A 20,011-nucleotide genomic window follows, 5' to 3' on the forward strand; every position below is an offset into this window, starting at 1 on the left:
GGTGGGGGGGGGGGGGGGGGGGGGGGGGGGGGGGGGGGGAGGGTGAACACTGTCAGGAGGTGTGGTTAACATTGTTGAGATATGAGGGAGAGGGTTCAACATTGTTGAAGGGTTGAGGGAGAAGGGAGTAGGGTTTGACCATTTACAAAGGGTAGTTTCAAGGTTGTACATTGTCGTTGCGGGGAGGTTGAGAAGCATTGGGGTTGACGGCTCCGATTGAAACAACAGAAGTCAATGAACTGAACCTTGAACGGCATCTGTTCAGTTCATGGTTTTAAAAGAATAGGTGGTGTGGCTGCCTTGGAATTAGCCTGACTGTTGGCTCGCTGACTCTGTTCACCCCTTTATTTCTGCTGCAGCCAGCATTAGAAGGTGCAAAGGCTCCAGAGCAAAATGGCAGTTGGCAGATTAAGTCACAATCAGTGTTGTGTATATATAATAATCATGGAGTTTTGACTACGCTGGTATGAGTTGAAAAGGAAAGGTAGGTAAAGGGGATAAGGGAATGTAGTTCTGCAATGTTCATGGGATTACTTTCTGAACCGTATCTAAAAACTAGAACAATGGAGTTAGAACAAGTAATGGACAATGAACCAATGGAGATGAGAGAAAATAAGGGGACAATTTGGGTGCTATTAACCAAACTAATGTGTTTAATATTATGCTAGAGAAGAACACAATCATGCCAAAAAAGGGTTTGAGAGAAGCTGATTTGAGGGGCTGAAGTACAACTCGGGAAAATAAAATGGGCAACAGTGTTGGCAAACGATGAAATCGAATGGCAATGAAAAATATTTATCCCACTAAAAGGGAAGAACACGCTAAACACTACTGAAACTCCAAAATATAAGGGAACAACTGACGTTTGCAGAAGGGACATAAATTAATTGCATGTGAAGGAATGCATAATTAGAGAGAATTTGAGCAGAGTAGCAGAGAAATTAAAAAAAAAAATCTAAGAATTATCAAATTAAATGATCAAAGGACATAGATATTTTGGTCTTTTTTTTAAACAAAGAGGCTACGGTGGGAGTAGGACCATTAATGGATATTCAAGATGCTATTGCAGGTAACAATAGAAGGATGGCAGAAATATGAAATAATTATTTTTTTGTGATATATACTGGGGAAATTGAATAGGTAGACATGACATTGAATGATCTGAATAATGAGAGAAGTTCAGTTAAAGCTAAAAAGGGGGAAAATACTGATAAGCTAAACAAACTGGATTGCATTATGTTTTTTGGAGTCGAGTTGAAATGGGAACATTACTACACATATTTCATACTTGTTTGCAATAAAGGTGCAGTGTCAGTGGACTGGTGGATAGCTAAGGTAATTTGTATTGAAGAAAGGGTCAGAACCTGTCCAGGGAATTATAGTCATCTTAATGTTAGTAGTTAGAGAAATAAAGGATACATCCTTTCTAATGGAAAGAACAGAAGAACATCTAGAAACAAGTAATATAATGAATAGTCAACCTGTGTTTCAAAAGGGAAAATATCGTTTGACAAATCTCACTGAATTTTAAGAAGATAACAGAAAAAGGAAGAAGTTCTTTGATAAGATACCACGTAGTCCAGTAATGAATAAAATCAGAAAATGTGGAGTTGGGGTACATTTGGTAGAATAAATTGCTAGCTTTCTTCAAGGCAAAACAGAAAATGAAAGTAAAGAGCATTTTTGGAATTGCAAAAGACGGAAAGTGATGTTTCACAGGCTCCTGTGCTGAGGATATGGTGGCTCATAGTCTACGTTAATGATTTAAAGTTTGGAATTTGAGTTTCCAGACAACATCAGCTGAAGGGGAAAAGGGGTAAATAATCAGTACTGATTTAACTGCAGCAAATTAGACAAGGACGTGAATATACTTGCAAGATGGGCAAACAAAAACAAATGAAGTTTAACCAAATAATGTGAGGAGACATAGAATTAGAGGAAGGAAGAGACCAATCATTAGAAATCCTTCCATAAGTTTACAGGGTCAGAACAAAAGCAAACCGAGTGCTAGGCATTCTTTCTAATTGTCACATAAACCTGAGTTAATGTATTTAAATCTGTAAACTTCGTTATCCCATGCAACATAGAAACATATCATTTGGTTCAGTTGGTCAATGACAGCGTTTATGCTACAAGCAAACCTTCTCTCACCCTTTCCTTTTCTCTATATCTTCCAATTTCCCTCTGTTCAATGTTTGCTGAGCTTCACCTTAAAAGGGTTTTGCGCTGTCCACCCCAACTATGCATCTGTGATTCCATATTCTAATCATGCTCTATATTTATGACCCTTAGTTTTAGACTCCCATCGATTGAAGCATATTTTTGTATCCATCCCACTCAACACTTTTATACTTTTAAAGACCTATGTTAGGTAACCTATTAGTTTTTTGTAGCGATAAGAGACCCAAATCTATTCAATCCTTCTGTACAGGTATAACGTTCTGTTGTGACGAAGCCAGCATTTTTTATTTTTTGTTTGTTTTGCAGCCTTTTAGTTCTGGTACCTGCCTTGCAAGGTTATTATACCTGGGAAATAAAGAGCTTTTTAAACCAGTTAGTAAACTAGCACTGAGTATGCATTTTTGATTTTAAGAGTCATCCTTTTCATTATGCTGTGTGACCTTTCCAATAATGTTGCACAGGTCATGTTTCCCTGATTTTTATTTTGGCCACATTTATGTATATAGTTTTTATTTTACTTTTGAATCCTCCCGCTAGTTATCCCAGATTACTCTTTAACTTGTGTCCCCCTGAATGTGGACTACAGTTTCACCCTGTGCTGCTTTAGATTGGTCATTTGGAGCTGAGAAACTCGAGGAGTAACTTCAGTTGAAGTGCAGTTGGAACATAGCACCGATGTTCCTTCAAGTGAATTTTAAGGTCTCAAGCCTGATTCTGCTTTTAAGAAACTGACTTAAAGTGATTGACCATCAGAACCAAAATGAGATTTGATTTAGTAACAGCATCAATTAAGTAATTCTGGAAAGCCAAGCCCAAAAAATAATTAATTAATTTGCCTGAAAGTATGGCCCAAAACAAACAGTCACATTGTAAGGAGTGTTTATAATGCATTCTTGTTCTTTCATTTAACTCTTTCCAAACTATTTGCCTCTCACCTCCACTAGTCACTGCTTGAAAATGCAAACAGTATCCAAATCTTTCTATGACATAGCATACTAATAGGACTTCTTTAACTTTCAGTAAAGCGAGAGACATTTTGGAAGCCTCAGTTATGTTGGGAGTTACATTTAAGCCAGAATAGACGTTTGTAAGCAGAAATGTTTTTCCATATTCCATGCATGACTGCAGATACTTGACTCTTCACCCTGAACTACATCTTGTATTTGATAATTAATTTTGCTGTTATAAAGTCACGCCATTGACAGTTGTGTTGCATGACCTCAACAACTTTTCGATTACATCAACTTTCAGTGGCTTTCATATTGCATTTTACCAGCAACTGTATTTTCTATAGGCTGTTGTAATAAGTTACCTCAAACATTGATCACCATAATCAACTTTGGTTTTTTGGTGATCTGTAAAATCAAAATTTTAGTTCTTGGATGGAGCAGAATTTGAAACTATTCCCGAACTGTAAAGCTGTAAACTATAGGTTTTCATTTTTGAAGTCCATTTTGCACCTATGTGCATTCACTTAATCTAATGCATCCCTTTGACTGATCAGTTGCCACTGCCCATAATACTGTAGGGGAGAAATGTATTTGCATAACATCAGTTCTAGCAGCATTATGCAGACTGCCAGAATTTTGTAGGATCAGACAGTGCTTTCAGCTGCTACCTGTGTGGCCCAAATGGGGTTTTATCAAGAGAAAAATCATGTGCTGGCTAGGAAGGTGGAGGCATTGTCTGCATTGGGGGATTCAACGTAGTCTGCTTATTGCCACTTGGAAGCATTGTTGCACAAATTGCCCCCACCTAGAGTCTACCAAAGATTTAAATGAATCAGACTGGGTTATGGCTGGTTCCTCTTTCTTTCCTCTTGCTGGGGAAATGACTTGTTTCCATATAAACTCATATTGAGAACTAATTTAGATAAACTGTTCAAATTGCCTCTTATTCCTGAGATTGAAACATTGACCGTTGAATTCATAATTAAGCATAATTTGTGTTTCAATGCTCTTTGCATCTTAGTTGCTTCTTTTTTAAACATAAAGATTACATTTAGTATTATGATTTCGTCAGTGAAAACTGATTTTAAAGTTGTAACAATTGTAGGTATAATCTAAACAAAAAGTAACTGTGTCTTATAATGTGCAGTTCTTTGCAGCATCAATCTTTTTGATTTGAAGTTGGTGATTCAGAACAATTGCACCTGCAATCTTCAGTTCTCTAAGCTGACAAGATACTACAGAAAGCTCCCAACTTCTTTAATTAGTTTTCAGCCAAATTGGTAGAAGACAAGCAAGACCAGTATTAACTGATTCACTGACAATTCTGGTGATATGCCACTGTACTTACCAAATATTAATTGACACCTGTTTTGTCACCTTTTTTATGGATAAACCAATGTGAGGTATTTGCTTTTATTAGAGGTTTTTCAGCATTCTAGTTGATCTGGAATTATTTAACATCTCTGTAATTGTGTATATTTTGTGTTTCAGATTTATTTCTTTCTGAATGTTAAATGAACAGGAAAAACAGTAATAGTTGAGAAACCTTTCAAATAATTCTAGATTTGTGAAGTTGTAATAGGTTGGATTTGGGAAGAAAATGCCCTCTAGATAATTTAGATGTGCTACAACTGAAAACTGCTTTTGCTCAAATTGATAATAGTGCTTTAGTTTGACCGTCATTGAGCATTCAGAGGAATACTCTGTGTATTTACAGTGTTTAATTTTCTGCTCTCTGTTACTGTTTGACTAAATTATAAACCCACAAGTGAAGTTGTAGAACAGCTTTTATATGCCATTACTAATCCTTGTAACAGAATGGCAAACTTGATTGAATGAAAATTGTTTTTCACATTTTTAATTGGAGTATAAATGCGACTTCTGATTTTGAATACTTTGGTAACTATTCTGTAGCGAATGACTGAGTTTCATTATTTGATTGGAAATAACAGTTTATAAAACAAGGTAAAAATATAATTTGAAGATTCACTTAATCCATTTTTGTTCATCCACTTCTTTAAACCAAAGCCAGAGAACTTGCTCCTCGCTAGTAAATTGAAAGGAGCTGCTGTGAAATTGGCCGATTTTGGTTTGGCAATTGAGGTCCAAGGAGACCAGCAAGCATGGTTTGGTGAGTACAATTAATTTTTGATTACCTCAAGCTTAATGCCATTCAAGAAATCAAGTTCGATTTTACATAAGTCATTATTTAAAAAACTTCATTTTAGGGTCTTCCTAAAGAAAATAATTTTGACTTCTGATAGAGCAAATTTGGATACCTGGGAGAATCTCCTTTTTCAATACCAAGGGCCATTTTGTAAAATGCCCAATGCAGCAGTCAGTGACCCCCACAGTGCAGTTCTCAAGCCAAGTGATCGAACCCATTGTTCTCTGCTTCTGGATAGAAGGGCAATGGAGCAATGCCACTATAGAGAAGGGAGATATTACTTGTGGAAAATGTTATGGACCAGGCCAAATCCCCTCAAAAAACATATCAAGAAGGTAGCATAGACCATTATATTTATCACCATTATATTTATCTTATTTAAAGGCAAATTTAAGGTGCTGTGTTCTGTACATGGTTTGACTTTAAACAAATCACACTATATTCTTAGACCACAGTTAAAAGACAGACAAAAAAAAGCATAACTTTAACTCTATTGAAATACTTAATACAATAATATATATTTTAACTACCACTCATCAGATGTTCCAGTGTGGCAGCATCCCGTAATCACACCCTTGGCAAAGGCAGCTTCAGCAAAAGAGTGTTATTCTCACGTGAAGTCTTCTCATTATAATCCAGCAGAATGAAATACTGAAAGAAACAGTCTAGCAGCAGAGAGAGACCTCAAGCTTTTTGCAGCAGCTGATAAAGAGCTGTATCCAGCAACTTGTTCAAAACCCCAACGTCAACAGCTGAAAGCAAAAACTAAAATCCTGTATCTGTGAGAGCCTGACTTTACCCACTCATCCTTCTTCTTTTCTACATTAAGAAAAACTAAGACTATTTACTCTGCTTTCGCTGGAGCAGACACCTCGGTACGAGGTTTACAGTAGCCCTTGTTTTCAAGAGAAACAGGATAGACCAAATGCCTCTTAAAGGCACATCTCTTCACAGAAAGAAAATCAGCTGATATGATAGATTATAATGCACCATCCCCAACACATTTTCTTTCCTGTGACAGTAGCATAAAATTACAAGCACATGGATACGAAATTAAGAATACTGTCTGACCAACCAGAAGAAATGTACACCAAATTTAGGCAATGAGATAATAAGGTGTAGAGCTGGATGAACACAGCAGGCCAAGCAGCATCAGAGGAGCAGGAAAGCTGACGTTTCGGGTCTGGACCCTTCAGAAATTTTTGCCTTTGATCAAAACTGTGAGGTGGGAAGTATTGGCTCAGCTGCACCTTAAATATCTGTTCTAATTTTTGATTCTCATAAAAATGCAAACAAAAGTCAAGAGGGGCATGTAATGGGTAGCAGGATTGATATCACCCATTTTACGTGATTGTTCTATGACAGAATTACCCCATAGTATCTGAATTGGAGCAAGATACAAATGCTTTGGATCCACGTTGAATCTATGACTCTAAGTGTTGCTGTACGTTGTACTAATGCGTCTATTGTGGCTGTCAATTGTAATTATTCGTCAAGGGAAGCAAATTAAATAATTTGTGATAACAATTTATCTGCGCCCTATGTCTAATTTGCCATCTGGATATTAATACTTTCAAGTTTTATCACCAGATAAATGAGAAATGTTTTCCTTCTTTCTAATTTAAAATGCCAGTTTAATTTTCTCATCATGTAAAACCTTGATCGGTGGTTTGAATTAAATCCCTTTTTCTGTACTATGGTACTCAGATGTTAAAGAGAGAAATCCAACCGTATTAATTACAAAGCTGTTTTTCGTATTAAAACTTGTGACTTATTTGAAATCAACCTCCATGCTGATAATGCCATACTAATCCACAGGTTTTGCGGGCACACCTGGGTACCTCTCCCCTGAAGTATTAAGGAAAGATCCGTATGGAAAGCCAGTGGATATGTGGGCTTGTGGTCAGTAAAATACGTTGTTTTGGATTTAGCCAACTTGTTAATCTTCTCATCAGATATAATGAAATAATATCAGACAGATCAAATGTGTGTTAATATTTCTTAAAAGTAAGCAAACATACACTTTCTGGCAGGAATCTTTAAATAACAATGTGAAACAGGAGCTCTGGTTATTTTCTCCTTCCCTCACACAAGCACTGAAGCCAGTTGTAGCACTTTGTTTGTGCTACAGTTGAAATTACGCATCAACCAGGAGTTATACCTGGGTATATTTATATATTTTAATTGTATTCTGTTGCAATGGTAATATGTTTCCCATGCTTAGTATTTGGAGACGGGTGTTGATTAGCTCTGTTGGCTAAACAGCTGTAATGCCAACAGTATTGATTGAATTACCCCACTGACTGAGATAACCATGTAGGACCCACCTTCATCACATCTCCCCTTGCCTGAGGTGTGGTGACCCTCAGATTAAGCTACACCCAGCTGTGTTTCTCTAATGAGAGAGCAGTACTATGGTCCTCTGGGAATGGAGTGGCTTTATCTTTTTTTTTTAATTTGGGGGCAGCCCCACAATGAACACTATTTGTGACAAAAACTTAGCAAACCTTTTTTTCCTGCCTCACAACTTCTTTCCTTTCAAATTTTTAAGCATTGGATTAGAACTCATTTCTTTAGTTGCCTCCTTTTTTTTCCATTCACTGTTTTGTCTATTCTTTTTACTTTTATCGCACTGCTACTCATCTTAAAATATATTGCAATGTTGCTGGGAGCAGATATTTATGGATTTTGAGAATTGGAAAATAACAGGTTGGATTATTTCTGGGTTGCAAATGATTTATCACATGTGACTTTTTGGAATTTGAGATGTTTATAAAAAGCCACATGACTTTGAGAGGAAAAGTGTTTAAAATAAATGAGAGGTTTCTATATAGTCTTTAATTGCCAGACAAACAACTGTATTTTGTAAGAGTTGGGTGTTGTCTAGCAACAGCCTCTGAACTGTGAGGTTGCTTTATTTCCAACTAAACTGGTTTTGATTAGTTGGTAAAAGGCTCTAAAGCTTAAAAAAAAGCAAATTCTGTCTCTCCTGAAAAATGGCATTTGGATAAAAGCTGGCAGGAATAAATAATCTCTGTCAGTAAGAGAAAAATCATGAAAGCAAAACCAGCTAAAAATTTTACTGTCTGTGAAGAAATTAGACAAGTGAAACTCGGAATTTTTCAAACTGTTTCTCATCTGAATCTGACATCTGGTCTGAAGATTTTCCATTGTTTTACGACCAACAGAAACAAATTGACTATTTCGATGATAAAGTAAACATTTACACTTTTGGTATGGCTTATGCAGTACTGGGGCATGATTTCCTGTGCACTGCTCTCGTCAGAGTTTGTTTTATGTTAAGGACCTTTATGACTTGCATGAACCTTGCCAGTATTCAATTGTCTTTCATCACGGCAAGCTGACCAACATACTTACCAAAGACTAGAATGGAAAATTACCGTATAGCACAGCAAAAGACCAGGCTGAAACATTTTGTACTCATGTTTAGCCAGAAGTGCCAGTTGGATTTTCCAGCTCAGCCTGTTCCTGAAGTCCCCTACATCGTAGATGCCAGTGTTCAGGCAGTTTGATTCACTCCACATGACATCAAGCAATGGCTGAAGTTACTGAATACTCTAAAGGCCATGGACCTTTGATACTGTAGCATTAGTACTGAGGAAATGTCATCCAAAGCTTGCCATGCACACAACCCAGCTGTCCCAGTACCATGACAAGAAGGGCATCAATTTACCAATGTAGAAGATTGCTTAGTTATGCCCTGTCCGCAAAAAGCAAGACAATTTTAACGCCACCAATTACTATCCTGTCAGTTTACTCTTGATTATCGGCAAAGGATCATTGACAGCGCGATCAAACAGCACTTGCAAAGTAACAACCTGCTCACAGACTCTAAGTTTGGGTTCTGCCAGGGTGCATCAGCTCAAAACCTCATTACAGCCTTGTTCCAAACATGGACAAAAGTACTGAATTCCAGAGATAAGATGAGAGTGATTGCACTTGACATCAATGCATTTAACCAAATAGGGTATGAAGGAGCCCAAGCAAAACTGGAGTCTGTGGGAAACAGGCAGGAAACTCCCTGCTGTTTTGGAGTCTTTCACAATGCAAAGTAAGATGTTGCAGTTAGAGGCCAATCATCTCAGAACATCATTTCAGGACTTCCTCAGAGTAGACTCAGACACTGTGTCCAACCATCATCAGTTGCTTAATTGATGACCGTTCCTCCCTCATAAGATCAGACGTGGAGATGCTCACTGATGATTACCAATCTTCTGAATTTATGATATTGCAAGGAGCGAACTAGCCCACGTACAGCAATACATGGACAATATTAAGGTTGGGACTGACAAGTGACGAGTAATATTGCGGCAGTTAATGACAGATTCCAACAAGAGATAACCTGACCATCTTCTCTTCCCTCCAATCAATGACATTATTGTCACAAATTTCTCACGATCAACATCTTGGTGGTTACCATTGACCAGAACCTGAAATAGAACAGCCATGTAAATAATGTGGCTACAAGAGCAAATCATCACCTGACCCTGCCCATCATTTGCAAGGGCACAAGTCAGCAGTGTAATGGCTTTGCCTGGATGAGTGCAGTCCCAACAACACTAAAGAACCTTGACACCGGGACAAAGCAGTCTGCTTTTGATTGCACTTCATTCATCACCTTCAACATTCACTCTCTTCATCACTGATGCAATATGGCATCAGTGTGTTAAATTTACAGGATGCATTGCAGTAACTCTCAAAGGCTCCTTCAACATCACCTTCCAAACACCGTCTCAAAGGACCAGAACAGTAATGCATAGAAACAGCACCACCTGCAAGTTCCCTTCCAGACCATGCACCACCGTGACTTGGAACTATATTGTTTCCTTCACTATCAATGGGTCAAAATCCTGGTACTTCCTACCTAAGCCAGTTATGGGTGTCCCTACACCGCAAGGATTGCAGCAGTTCAAGACGGCTGCCCAATACCACCACTTCAAGCACATTTACCGATAAGCAGTTTAAAAAAAAAAAGCTGGCACCAATAAATTTTTGTGTGGCTGCTCCCTAGCCTTTCTCTGTATCCCTGCAAATTTTTCTCTTCAGATTATGATCCAGTTTTCTTTTAAACATAAGATTAAATCTGCTTCCACCATACTGCCTCAATCGTGATCCATATCCAAGAATTTCTGTTGCAACCATGTTAATATATCTTCCATTAAAGGAACATAAAGCATTTTGGTTGTAGCAATGCAAGGAACCATCAACATGAAGTCGTAGAGCATGGAAACAGACTCTTCAGTCCAACCAATCCATGCTGAACATAATCCCAAACTAAGCTAATCACATCTGCCTGCTCCTGGTCAATATCCCTGCAAACCTTTCCTATTCATATACTTACCAAAGTCTTTTTTAAATGTTGTAACCGTGCCCATATCCACCACTTCTTTTTAAATGTTAATCAAAGATTGAGGTAATCAAACAGTTGCATCTTAACCAGTTGATGGAAGTCAACTGTAAAACCACTCACTGCAAAAAAAAGTTTCCCTCACATTTCCACTGCTGCTTTTGTCATTCTCCTAAAATTGATGTTCCCTGATTCTTGATACTGCAGGAACAGTTTCTCCCTATCTGCTCTGCCCAGAGCCCCTCATGATTTTCAATATTTCCATCAAAGCTCTTCTCAACTTTCTTCTGCACAGAAGGCAGCTCTACCTTCTCCAATCTAATCAAGTAATTAAAGTTTCCCTCAAACCATTATTTTGATACCCTGTCTACTACATTTGCATCATTCCAGAAGTGTATTGCTTAGAATGAAGCTTATTTTTTTCAGCAACAACTGTCTCATCTTTCTCTCTCATGTTACCTATTCTCAAATCAGAGGCCACTGAATTCTTCAAAGTTTAGAGTCCCCTATATGTCTCAGTGTTGATACTCTTTTCAAAGTCATTTAGAACTGAAAATTTCATATTATACCAAATGTAACTATAATCATGAGCACAGATTATGGTATAACTTCAAGATTTTAGAATACTTCAGTCACGATTACAAGTTGCATTCAAAATGGTTAAGTTCTGAATTGGAAGATGTACAAAAGTGCTTGTAACAGGAATTCCATGGTAGCGATCAAAGTTGGCAGTTGTGACTATCTTTTCCTTGTCCCACATTACAGTTGCAGCAAGAAAGCTGCTGCACATCAAGACCTTGTAGGACCTGAACTTTTCTACCTGTCTACCTTGGGTTTATCTATGTTAAATTTTCACTTGCTATTCCATAATTTTTCAGTCAGAGCTCCCAGTCATGTTGCCTTGCCACATCTTGTGGCATTCCTAACAAGGATTGTTAGTGCCCACCTTCTGGTGAATGTCGATAATCTAAATGCTATGGAAATTGTAATTGCATTGTGTGTGAGAGAGAAATTTTCTTATTTTTCTCTGTTTTTCTAAAGCCCCTACATTTCCTGAAACCACTTTACACTTCTCTGTAATCAGCAGTACCAGAATGGCAATGACCATTAGAGTAAGGCTCAATACTTCATTAAGCAAATTTAAGAAGGTATTTGTATTAACTAAAATGTCTTTTTATGAGGATGCTAATTTATTAAGTCCTGCTTGCAAATCTATTCAGTTCGTGCCAGAAGCCCTAAAACTCAAATCAGATTATTTTATGAATTCAAGTAATATATATGAAAACTATTGACTAAATGAGTTTCTACTCCCATTTCATAATCAGAAGTTAGATTAGAGTGTAATAATTTCAGCAAATAATGTTCTTAAAGTAGAATATGATAATTAACTTAGCATCCAGTCTTGTTAAATGTCACATTATTTACACAATGGGTTTCATCTCGAATAATGTTTAATTGCTTATTTTATAATCACTTCATTTCATTTCCACTGTTTGAATTCACTGTCTAGGTGATGTGCAAGCTCGATATTTACATTCACATCCTTTAATTATTAGAACTGCTGAGTTCCCCTGCTGGATGTCTCTGTTTCAATTCAATTTTTAGAGGCACAGAGACTTTAAGTCCTTAGTTTTGGCTGTGCTGATAGAGCCCTTACTTGATTTGCAACAAAGATGTTATGAAACCTTCGATCTAGCCTCAAAAACCCACGTTTCTCAAAAACTAAAAGGTAAGTTATTTCGGATGACGGTTGTTCAGAAACAGTCTTCAGCTCCCAATACCTGCTGGTTTCAGTGCACAGTGGGAGTGCTTGAAAGATCCGAAGATCAGTAATAGACTATATGTACTCTCCACCCTCAAACACTTTGAGAAGGTGACATCCTTAATTGCACTGAAAGATTTTGTTTGGCAAGTTAAATCTTGGACTCTGTTTTTCAGAATTAATTCCTGCAGTCTTCACATATCAGACAGCTTAGCCACGTTAGCTACACAAATGCACTATTAGGTATTCAGTATTTCTTTAATTTGGACAGGTGTTATTCTGTACATACTACTGGTTGGTTACCCTCCTTTCTGGGATGAAGATCAGCATAGGCTGTACCAGCAGATCAAGGCTGGTGCTTATGATGTAAGTACATTGAGTAGCTTCTGCTAACTCTTTTCCAGTGTTTGAAGATATTTTATTGATGCATGTAGACGATTTTTATCCTCTGATTTTCAGGAAGAAGTGTGTTATTCATCACCTTGTTTTTAATTTAAAAGTAAATATGTAAATTGATACCAGCTAAATGATACCTTTCCATTTGTTTTGTTTCTACCCATTCGCCAAAACACACATCCTAATACTGTAGCCTTCAGTCTTTTTATCTGATGCCTAACACCTAACCTGGTGGGTAGGTCTCCAGCACCTAGTGATATAAAATATCTTCTGCCAAATCCAAATAGTCATTGCTCATCTTGTCTTTCAGTACTGGCATGATCAGATCTAGAGCAAAGTTGTGATAACTGAGCAAGTGCATAATGCATTAATCAGTTCGATGTGCAGGCTGGTCGAGAGTAAATTACTTCGATGCACAATTTACTAACATCTCTGGAAATCTAGCATTCCAAGAAGTAGTAGATTGAAAGGAAAGCAACAAAGCTCTTACCTAAAAGGCTAGATTATGCTGATGCACAACATTCAGTTAATTAAATTCAAATTGTTCTTTGATCTCAGCCTCTATAAGAACAAGAGGTAGATTGATCTTGTGTAAGGTTAACTCTCACTATGAAGCTTCACACAAACATAACCTTCACACAAACATCACCTTCAGTCTGGTTAAGTTAGGAGACATTTTGGCAACATCTTGCCCGAGGCAGATTTGGAGGTGGGCACGTGGGAGAGGAAATTGTTGTCCGTATTCTTGATTTAGAAAGAATTTTAGCATTTTGTCGAAATACTTTTAATTATTTTCAATTAGAGTCAAATTTATATTTCTTCTCTAGCAAAAAAAAAAGCTGCTGTTGTTATTAAACAGGCAAATGTTGAATTGATGATAATCATCTAGTTAACTCTATCATTTTACTTGTAGTTCCCATCACCAGAGTGGGATACAGTGACTCCAGAAGCTAAGGATCTAATCAATAAAATGTTAACAATAAATCCTGCCAAAAGAATCACAGCCTCTGAAGCCCTGAAACATCCATGGATTTGTGTACGTTGCTACTTTTTTTTGCATCAATAACAAATTATTATGCTGTGTGTACTTAATATTTTGTATTGGTAGTTCATTACTTAGCAGATATATAGGGCTCTGGGATCATCATTTGAAACACAATCTTAAGTAATGAATGTGTGGAGGTATTGATTTTTAAAAAAGTCTGCTGCTGTTGTGAGGTATCAAGGCTTAAAGAACTTTCCTCTGGCTTCCCCAAAGTACTTCTAAAAGTAATGATTTAGTTTTAAAGTGGAGCTACTTCTGCGATATAGAGAACATGACTACCAATTTGCAGACAGCAAGGTCTGCATAAAGCAATCGGAAAATTGATCAATTAATCTGTTTTCTGTGAGGTTAGTTGAAATATATTGACCAAGACACACAGCTCATTTGATCATCCAGTATTACCAGGCAAGGTTTTATAGCCACATGAAGGCCAGATGGAGCTTCAGTTTGCTGTCTCCAAGAACTTGCAATTTGCTATTTCTGGCATGGTATTGCACATTAAAACATGATTCCTGAGGCAGATCTGCTACTTCTGCATTGGTCTCAGTACAGCCATCCGATAACTTCTATAATACTAAAGTTTCAAACACTCAGAACACCAGCAAAAGTTAAAAACAACAGTCTAATTAAAGGAATTCACTGGTTGATTGGACCCACGAGTAACATTTTGTACACCTAATCATTTATTACCTTTATTTATGGCCCAAATGCATTTTTTAACAAAAATATTGCTGTCCCAGCCTTTGCTGGGGAGGATGGCTAAATGCTGAAGTGCAGGAAGTTATTAGTTATTGTTTGTTCCCAGGATCGCAAGACTGTGGGCTAAACATTAGAAAGGGAATCTGGTGTTGAAAATATATAATTAGTTTACAGGATTATAGTTTTCAGAAAACACCAAGAGATAAATGTTTTATAAATTGTAATGCATTTAACTCCAGGCAAATTGTAGTAATAGTTATCAAATTTTATGACATTAATATTGTGACAGTTCAGTTTTCCCTTCATTGAGTTTCCTGAAATTATGGTATAATCCTCTACATTGGCTAGATGTTGAAGAATTTGTAGGATTCCTGCTTGGATTGCTGCTGGATTTTATTTGTACTGATATTAAGCAGAACTTTAATTTTGAGGGTTTTTTGCAATATTGCACAGTAAGTGTTCTTAAAGGTGGTACTGAAAGAGAAATAAAAACATGGTTATGAAATCAAGTCAAGTTGGGCTTTTTCGTCACCCGCATCCAGACTGACTGTCATGGACATTATCTTTCAAAACTTAATTGCAAGTATGATTGACAGTTTTGCCTGAAATGGTTATTTCTGTTGCTTTTGTCAAGCATTAACATTACTAATAGTTAGGGAAAGTGTCTGAGGAACGTGCACCAGAGTACATACGTCAATGAGCCCAATTAGCTAATTATGTATTTGCTTGAATTATTCAGTAGGTATTAAAGAAGTAGCTAAAAAGACATGATTAGATACAAATTGTTGTGGGTGTTTTACAAAAAACATATTACTATTCAATGTGTCAGAACTTGTGCAAACAGTGTTACCTGTCTCCCTTTTTGTTTTTATTTTGCAGCAACGATCAACTGTTGCTTCTTGTATGCATAGACAAGAGACTGTGGAATGCCTGAAGAAATTCAATGCTCGAAGAAAACTGAAGGTCAGATATCATTCTGCTCTCTTCCCTAAGCCTGAAGACATAATCGTCATATAATCAAACAAAATGCAGTATTTTAAGCGTGGAATTCAAATCAGAAAATATTGGTGCAAGTATCTTGTGACATCAAGAATGAGAGTGGGATGTCCATTTTGTGGGGGTGGGGAGGTGTTTGGGTGGTGGAGTGTTTGGTGAAGAAGCACAAATTTACTGGTCAATACATATTGCTGCCACAACATAAGATGTTCCATAAGGATATATCAAGTGCCCATTGGCAAACTTAAATCTATAGTTTCTCCTACAATTTATCATTCTGCACACTCGTGACAAAGAGCTGGTTCCACACTCAAGCCTGTGAATTTTTTGCTGTTAGATTTGGTACGGGCAGAAGATGCATCTATATCTAACGAAAACTACCTTCTCCTTGCCAAGTGAGGAGAAGCAGAGAGATGGATGCAGAGATCCAATTCCAAGGAGTCACAACACAATATTTACAAGCAGAGGACATATGAGCACCAGTTTTTAAGGAGGCATCGGTGTTAAAGACAAGTAGTTGCTGACGTTTGTAGTCTCCTGCAATAAGACGTCCTTCCGAGTGGACAGTTTCGTGGATATTATTGGAGACGATCAAGAATCCCAGCACTGGAGGGCCACCACCAAGGCTGTGTACTCTCCACCTCAGCAAAGAGTGCTGAGCATTAACGATGGCTTGGTGCATGTGTGAACATGGTATTAGCTTCTCAGACAGGGATTTGAGGTGACAGGTGGGAGAAGAATGAGTGCAGCTACAACAGTTGTTCTGAGGAGTGCTCTGCAGGACATTGCTGGGTAAGTCAGAGAATAGCTTTGCCATCGGATAGTGTTTTTCCAAGTGTATTTCCTACATCCTTGAGGTTTTCTTAGTGCACTGTACAGGTTGGAGAGCCCACACTGCAGCTGCAGACTTCCACGGTCACTTCCCCATGAACACCTGCACAGTTCTAGATATTGTCCTCTTCAATCGTGGGAAAGATTGCTTCAGTGCAGTCTCTCCGATCCTGCAGCAAGGATTCCAGCTAAAAGTGAGACCTGACAGCAGTATTTTCCAGGTCTCCTCTCCATTTTTTGCTGCCTTTGCAGCTCAACATGCAAATCTAGTTAACCCAAGGTAACCTGTGTCATAGTCCCTTTAACTAGAAACACTTCGTTCCTGTGTGTGATACCACCCACCTCAATGATTGGGCAGGGGAACTCCAAGATCTAGTGGGTAATGTTATGGCTCAGTTCAAAAGGTTTTGTAGAGGCCATTGAGACTTCATTGAGTTCCTGCCTTCTTATTGGTACTGCCATTTTGTCAGGGACCAAGGTGAGAAAAGTCTATTTAAAGACTTGGCAGAGGGAATTTGTTAGGCTAAATGAATCGACAAGTGGTCGCTGATAGAGTATTTTTAGTGTATACCCCCATGAACATATGCAGAAATTGACATTTTACTTTTAAAAAGCAGCATAGAATATGAGCAGGTTACTTGGAAAAGATGTACTCCACGCAGGTCAAGTGATTTTCATGAGGAGATAGTAGGAACTGCCAATGCTGGAGTCTGAGATAACAAGGTGTGGAGCTGGATGGCTGCAGCAGGCCAAGCAGCATCAGAGGAGCAGGAAAGCTGACATTTCGGGTCCAGACTCCTCTTCAGAAAACTTTTTCTGAAGAAGGGTCCAGACCTGAAATGTCAGCTTTCCGGCTCCTCTGATGCTGCCTGGCCAGCTGTGTTCATCCAGCTCCATGCCTTGTTATCTCGGGTGATTTTCGTGTTTTTTGTACAGACAGGGTCTGAGTCGTGTCTGGGTAAGTATCTGGGAAGTCAGCAAAATGTAAATGGATCATTTGGGGATATTACGTTGAGGAGACATCAGAATTGAACAGAATGGCCGGGTGAGTTATTGCCTAAATTTCTACAGAAACTGACGTGCAGTAGTTTCCCAGACTTGATGCCAAATTGAAATTGCAAAGATTGGCGTGAAGCAAAGAAAGCCACTTTATCTGAAGAAGGTTTAAAGGTCTGGCATTCATCCATTATTGTATGATAATTGTTTAGCCCTCGAGACCATTTCTGTGGGCAATGGAAGCACCCAGACTGTGTTCAGATGAAAGAAATTGGTTTGTGATAGCAAGCACCTCAATAAGGGCAGCTCATTCTGGGGAAAAAGACACTGAGGAGATTGTCTCACCGAGGAAAAGAAAGGACTTGCCTTGAGATTCACCACAGGAAGAGAAGTTTCGCTTTCAGCTGCAGATTATGACTTGACAACAGGCAATGGACCATGGCATTTATCAGAAAAGCCAATGATCTGGCTTTACTGCTGTTGGGGAATTCCAAAAACACTCTCCCCTCTGAGAGAAAAACGTTTTCCTCATTCTCTGTCTTAAACGGAAGATCCTTTAATTTTGAATTGTGTCCCTTAGTCCTCCTCTCTCCCACAACAGAAAACATCCTTCCAGCGTCCACTCTGTCAGTTCCCCTCAGGACCTTGCCCACAATGAAAAGTGATGTTATAAATTTGCAATCAACAGGCAGGAGTGAGACACACAAAAAATAATAACTAACAGGCACAAACCAGCTGCCTTTGCCTTGTCTTGAGGTTGCTGTTGTAGCTGCAACAGTTAGCAGATTTCAGTCACGAATCGTTTTGCAAAGGGAAAGATATTTCTTAGAGTGGTCTTTAGCGATGTTGAAGGAAGACAATTGCCCCCTAATGACCTCCTAGGAAAGAGATCCCTAACGGAGAGCCAATCTCTGATTGGCTGCACATGCTTTTCTAAAGAGTTCTGAGACTGAAGTGCTAGCTTGCACCTGGTGGGGAGCCTCCACTGACTACATTACTGGAACAGTTTACTGGCAGCCTTGAATGATGTTCTGACATTTTGCCACCTCCCATGACAAGAATGTTGTGCTTTCCCATGCAATCTGTGACCTTTATCTCAGTCCATGTGATGTTTGTAGCTGGGGCTCCTATTTCTGCTTGTGAACATGATTCTTCAATTTCGCTGCACAAAGATCAAATAATTGTGAGGAAATCTAGAATTTAAATGTGTGCCAAGCTGCATGAGACAACTGAGATAGTGTACACAAGGATTTCAATTTGTAAATGTGAATGAAGTAGTTTTAAGATTGTTTGTGTGAGTAATTGTTGTTCAGAGGACTGGGTAGCCATGGTCTAAGATTTCAAGTTAGAATCCCTCCTGAAAAGAATGCATGGTGCAGAGTTACTTTTGAAGTATTTCAAAATGCCACTCAAGGTGGCAAAGAAAGCCAGGTGTAATACTACTCTGCTATCTTACCTGCACTGTTAGGCTTGTTGATCTCCTTACAGCACCGGTCTACCTTCTTGTAAGTGAATGTTGGCATTCACTACCAGTGCTGTCTTCCTTAAGATGGCATGAGGGGCATTTCTGTCAAGAACACTTGGAAGTCTCTGCACTCCCATGCCAATTTCCTTGGCGAATTTTTAATCCTAGCTTTCAAAATTGGCATCTTCGTCTCTGCCTGTGTGTTCCACCATGTTGCTTTGCTCGGTTGTGTGCATCAGTTACTCTCATGTTAAACATTCTGGAGAAGTATCAGAAACAAGGATGAATTAGACACAGTCGATTGGGAAGCAAGGAAGTGCCATTCACTGTTCCTTTATCTCTGATTAACCCTGAGTGTGTTGCTTAAGTGTGCAGGTGGAACTTTGTTTAAAGACTGTTATCCACTTTAAAAAATTGCACCTGTTTTGCAGGAGTTTACACTAATAAATGGTCCATTGGATAGATAAACGAGACGTGTGTAAATATGTCTTTTAATCACAATTTGCACCGGTCATTTTCTGTTGATGTAAGAGTGATACAGCACATCACTTGTTAAATGCACTTCATTGTATTTTGTATGCTACTAAAAATATTGCATGATCAAAGATCACACTGACGGGGAAAAAAAAAGGCATCTGCCTGTTGAGCTGTCTCCAAACAATGATATTGTCACTATATAAAATCTGCTTTGCCAGAATTTGTTTATCATTTTTATTTTTTTCAAACTATCTCAGGGGGCTATTCTCACAACAATGCTGGCCACAAGAAACTTCTCAGGTACATATTCCAATTGTGTTGTCTGTCTATCTTCTGTGTATATAAATGTGCAAAAATCTTAAAATTCCACGCGGTTCAATAGGGCCAGTGATTTTGAAATTATTAATGATGGATTACTAATTTGTTACGTAACAATTTTGTGTTGTAATTGACGTATTTGACAATTGCGTAAATTTTCATTGTTAAGTAATTTATAATAGTCAATATTACATGGAGTGCACACTGGCCCAGAATTTGTGAATATAATGAAGTTCAGCCTGCCATAGTCCAAACTGAGTGAAATTCATTGTGTATTGTGCTAAGATTAACATATGCCCAAGCAATGACTCTTCAATGCTCAATTGCTCACAGGGGAGGCAATGGCCTAGTATTATTATC

At 38.2% G+C, this 20,011-nt stretch overlaps 1 protein-coding gene across 5 annotated transcripts in view; it reads left to right on the top strand.

The window, feature by feature from the left end:
* LOC109922295 (calcium/calmodulin-dependent protein kinase type II subunit delta) overlaps window positions 1-20,011 on the top strand; it is a 274,180-nt gene that overhangs the window by 198,068 nt on the left and 56,101 nt on the right. For all 5 annotated transcript variants that reach the window (XM_048597035.1, XM_048597047.1, XM_048597057.1 and 2 more), the window contains exons 7-12: window positions 5,160-5,262; window positions 7,117-7,200; window positions 12,700-12,794; window positions 13,738-13,860; window positions 15,448-15,531; window positions 19,591-19,633. In XM_048597035.1, the coding sequence (XP_048452992.1) occupies window positions 5,160-5,262; window positions 7,117-7,200; window positions 12,700-12,794; window positions 13,738-13,860; window positions 15,448-15,531; window positions 19,591-19,633 (532 nt within the window). The remainder of the gene's footprint in view (window positions 1-5,159; window positions 5,263-7,116; window positions 7,201-12,699; window positions 12,795-13,737; window positions 13,861-15,447; window positions 15,532-19,590; window positions 19,634-20,011) is intronic.

Source organism: Rhincodon typus, chromosome 1, assembly GCF_021869965.1.
Source record: "Rhincodon typus isolate 14 chromosome 1, sRhiTyp1.1, whole genome shotgun sequence".
Lineage (NCBI taxonomy): Eukaryota > Metazoa > Chordata > Chondrichthyes > Orectolobiformes > Rhincodontidae > Rhincodon > Rhincodon typus.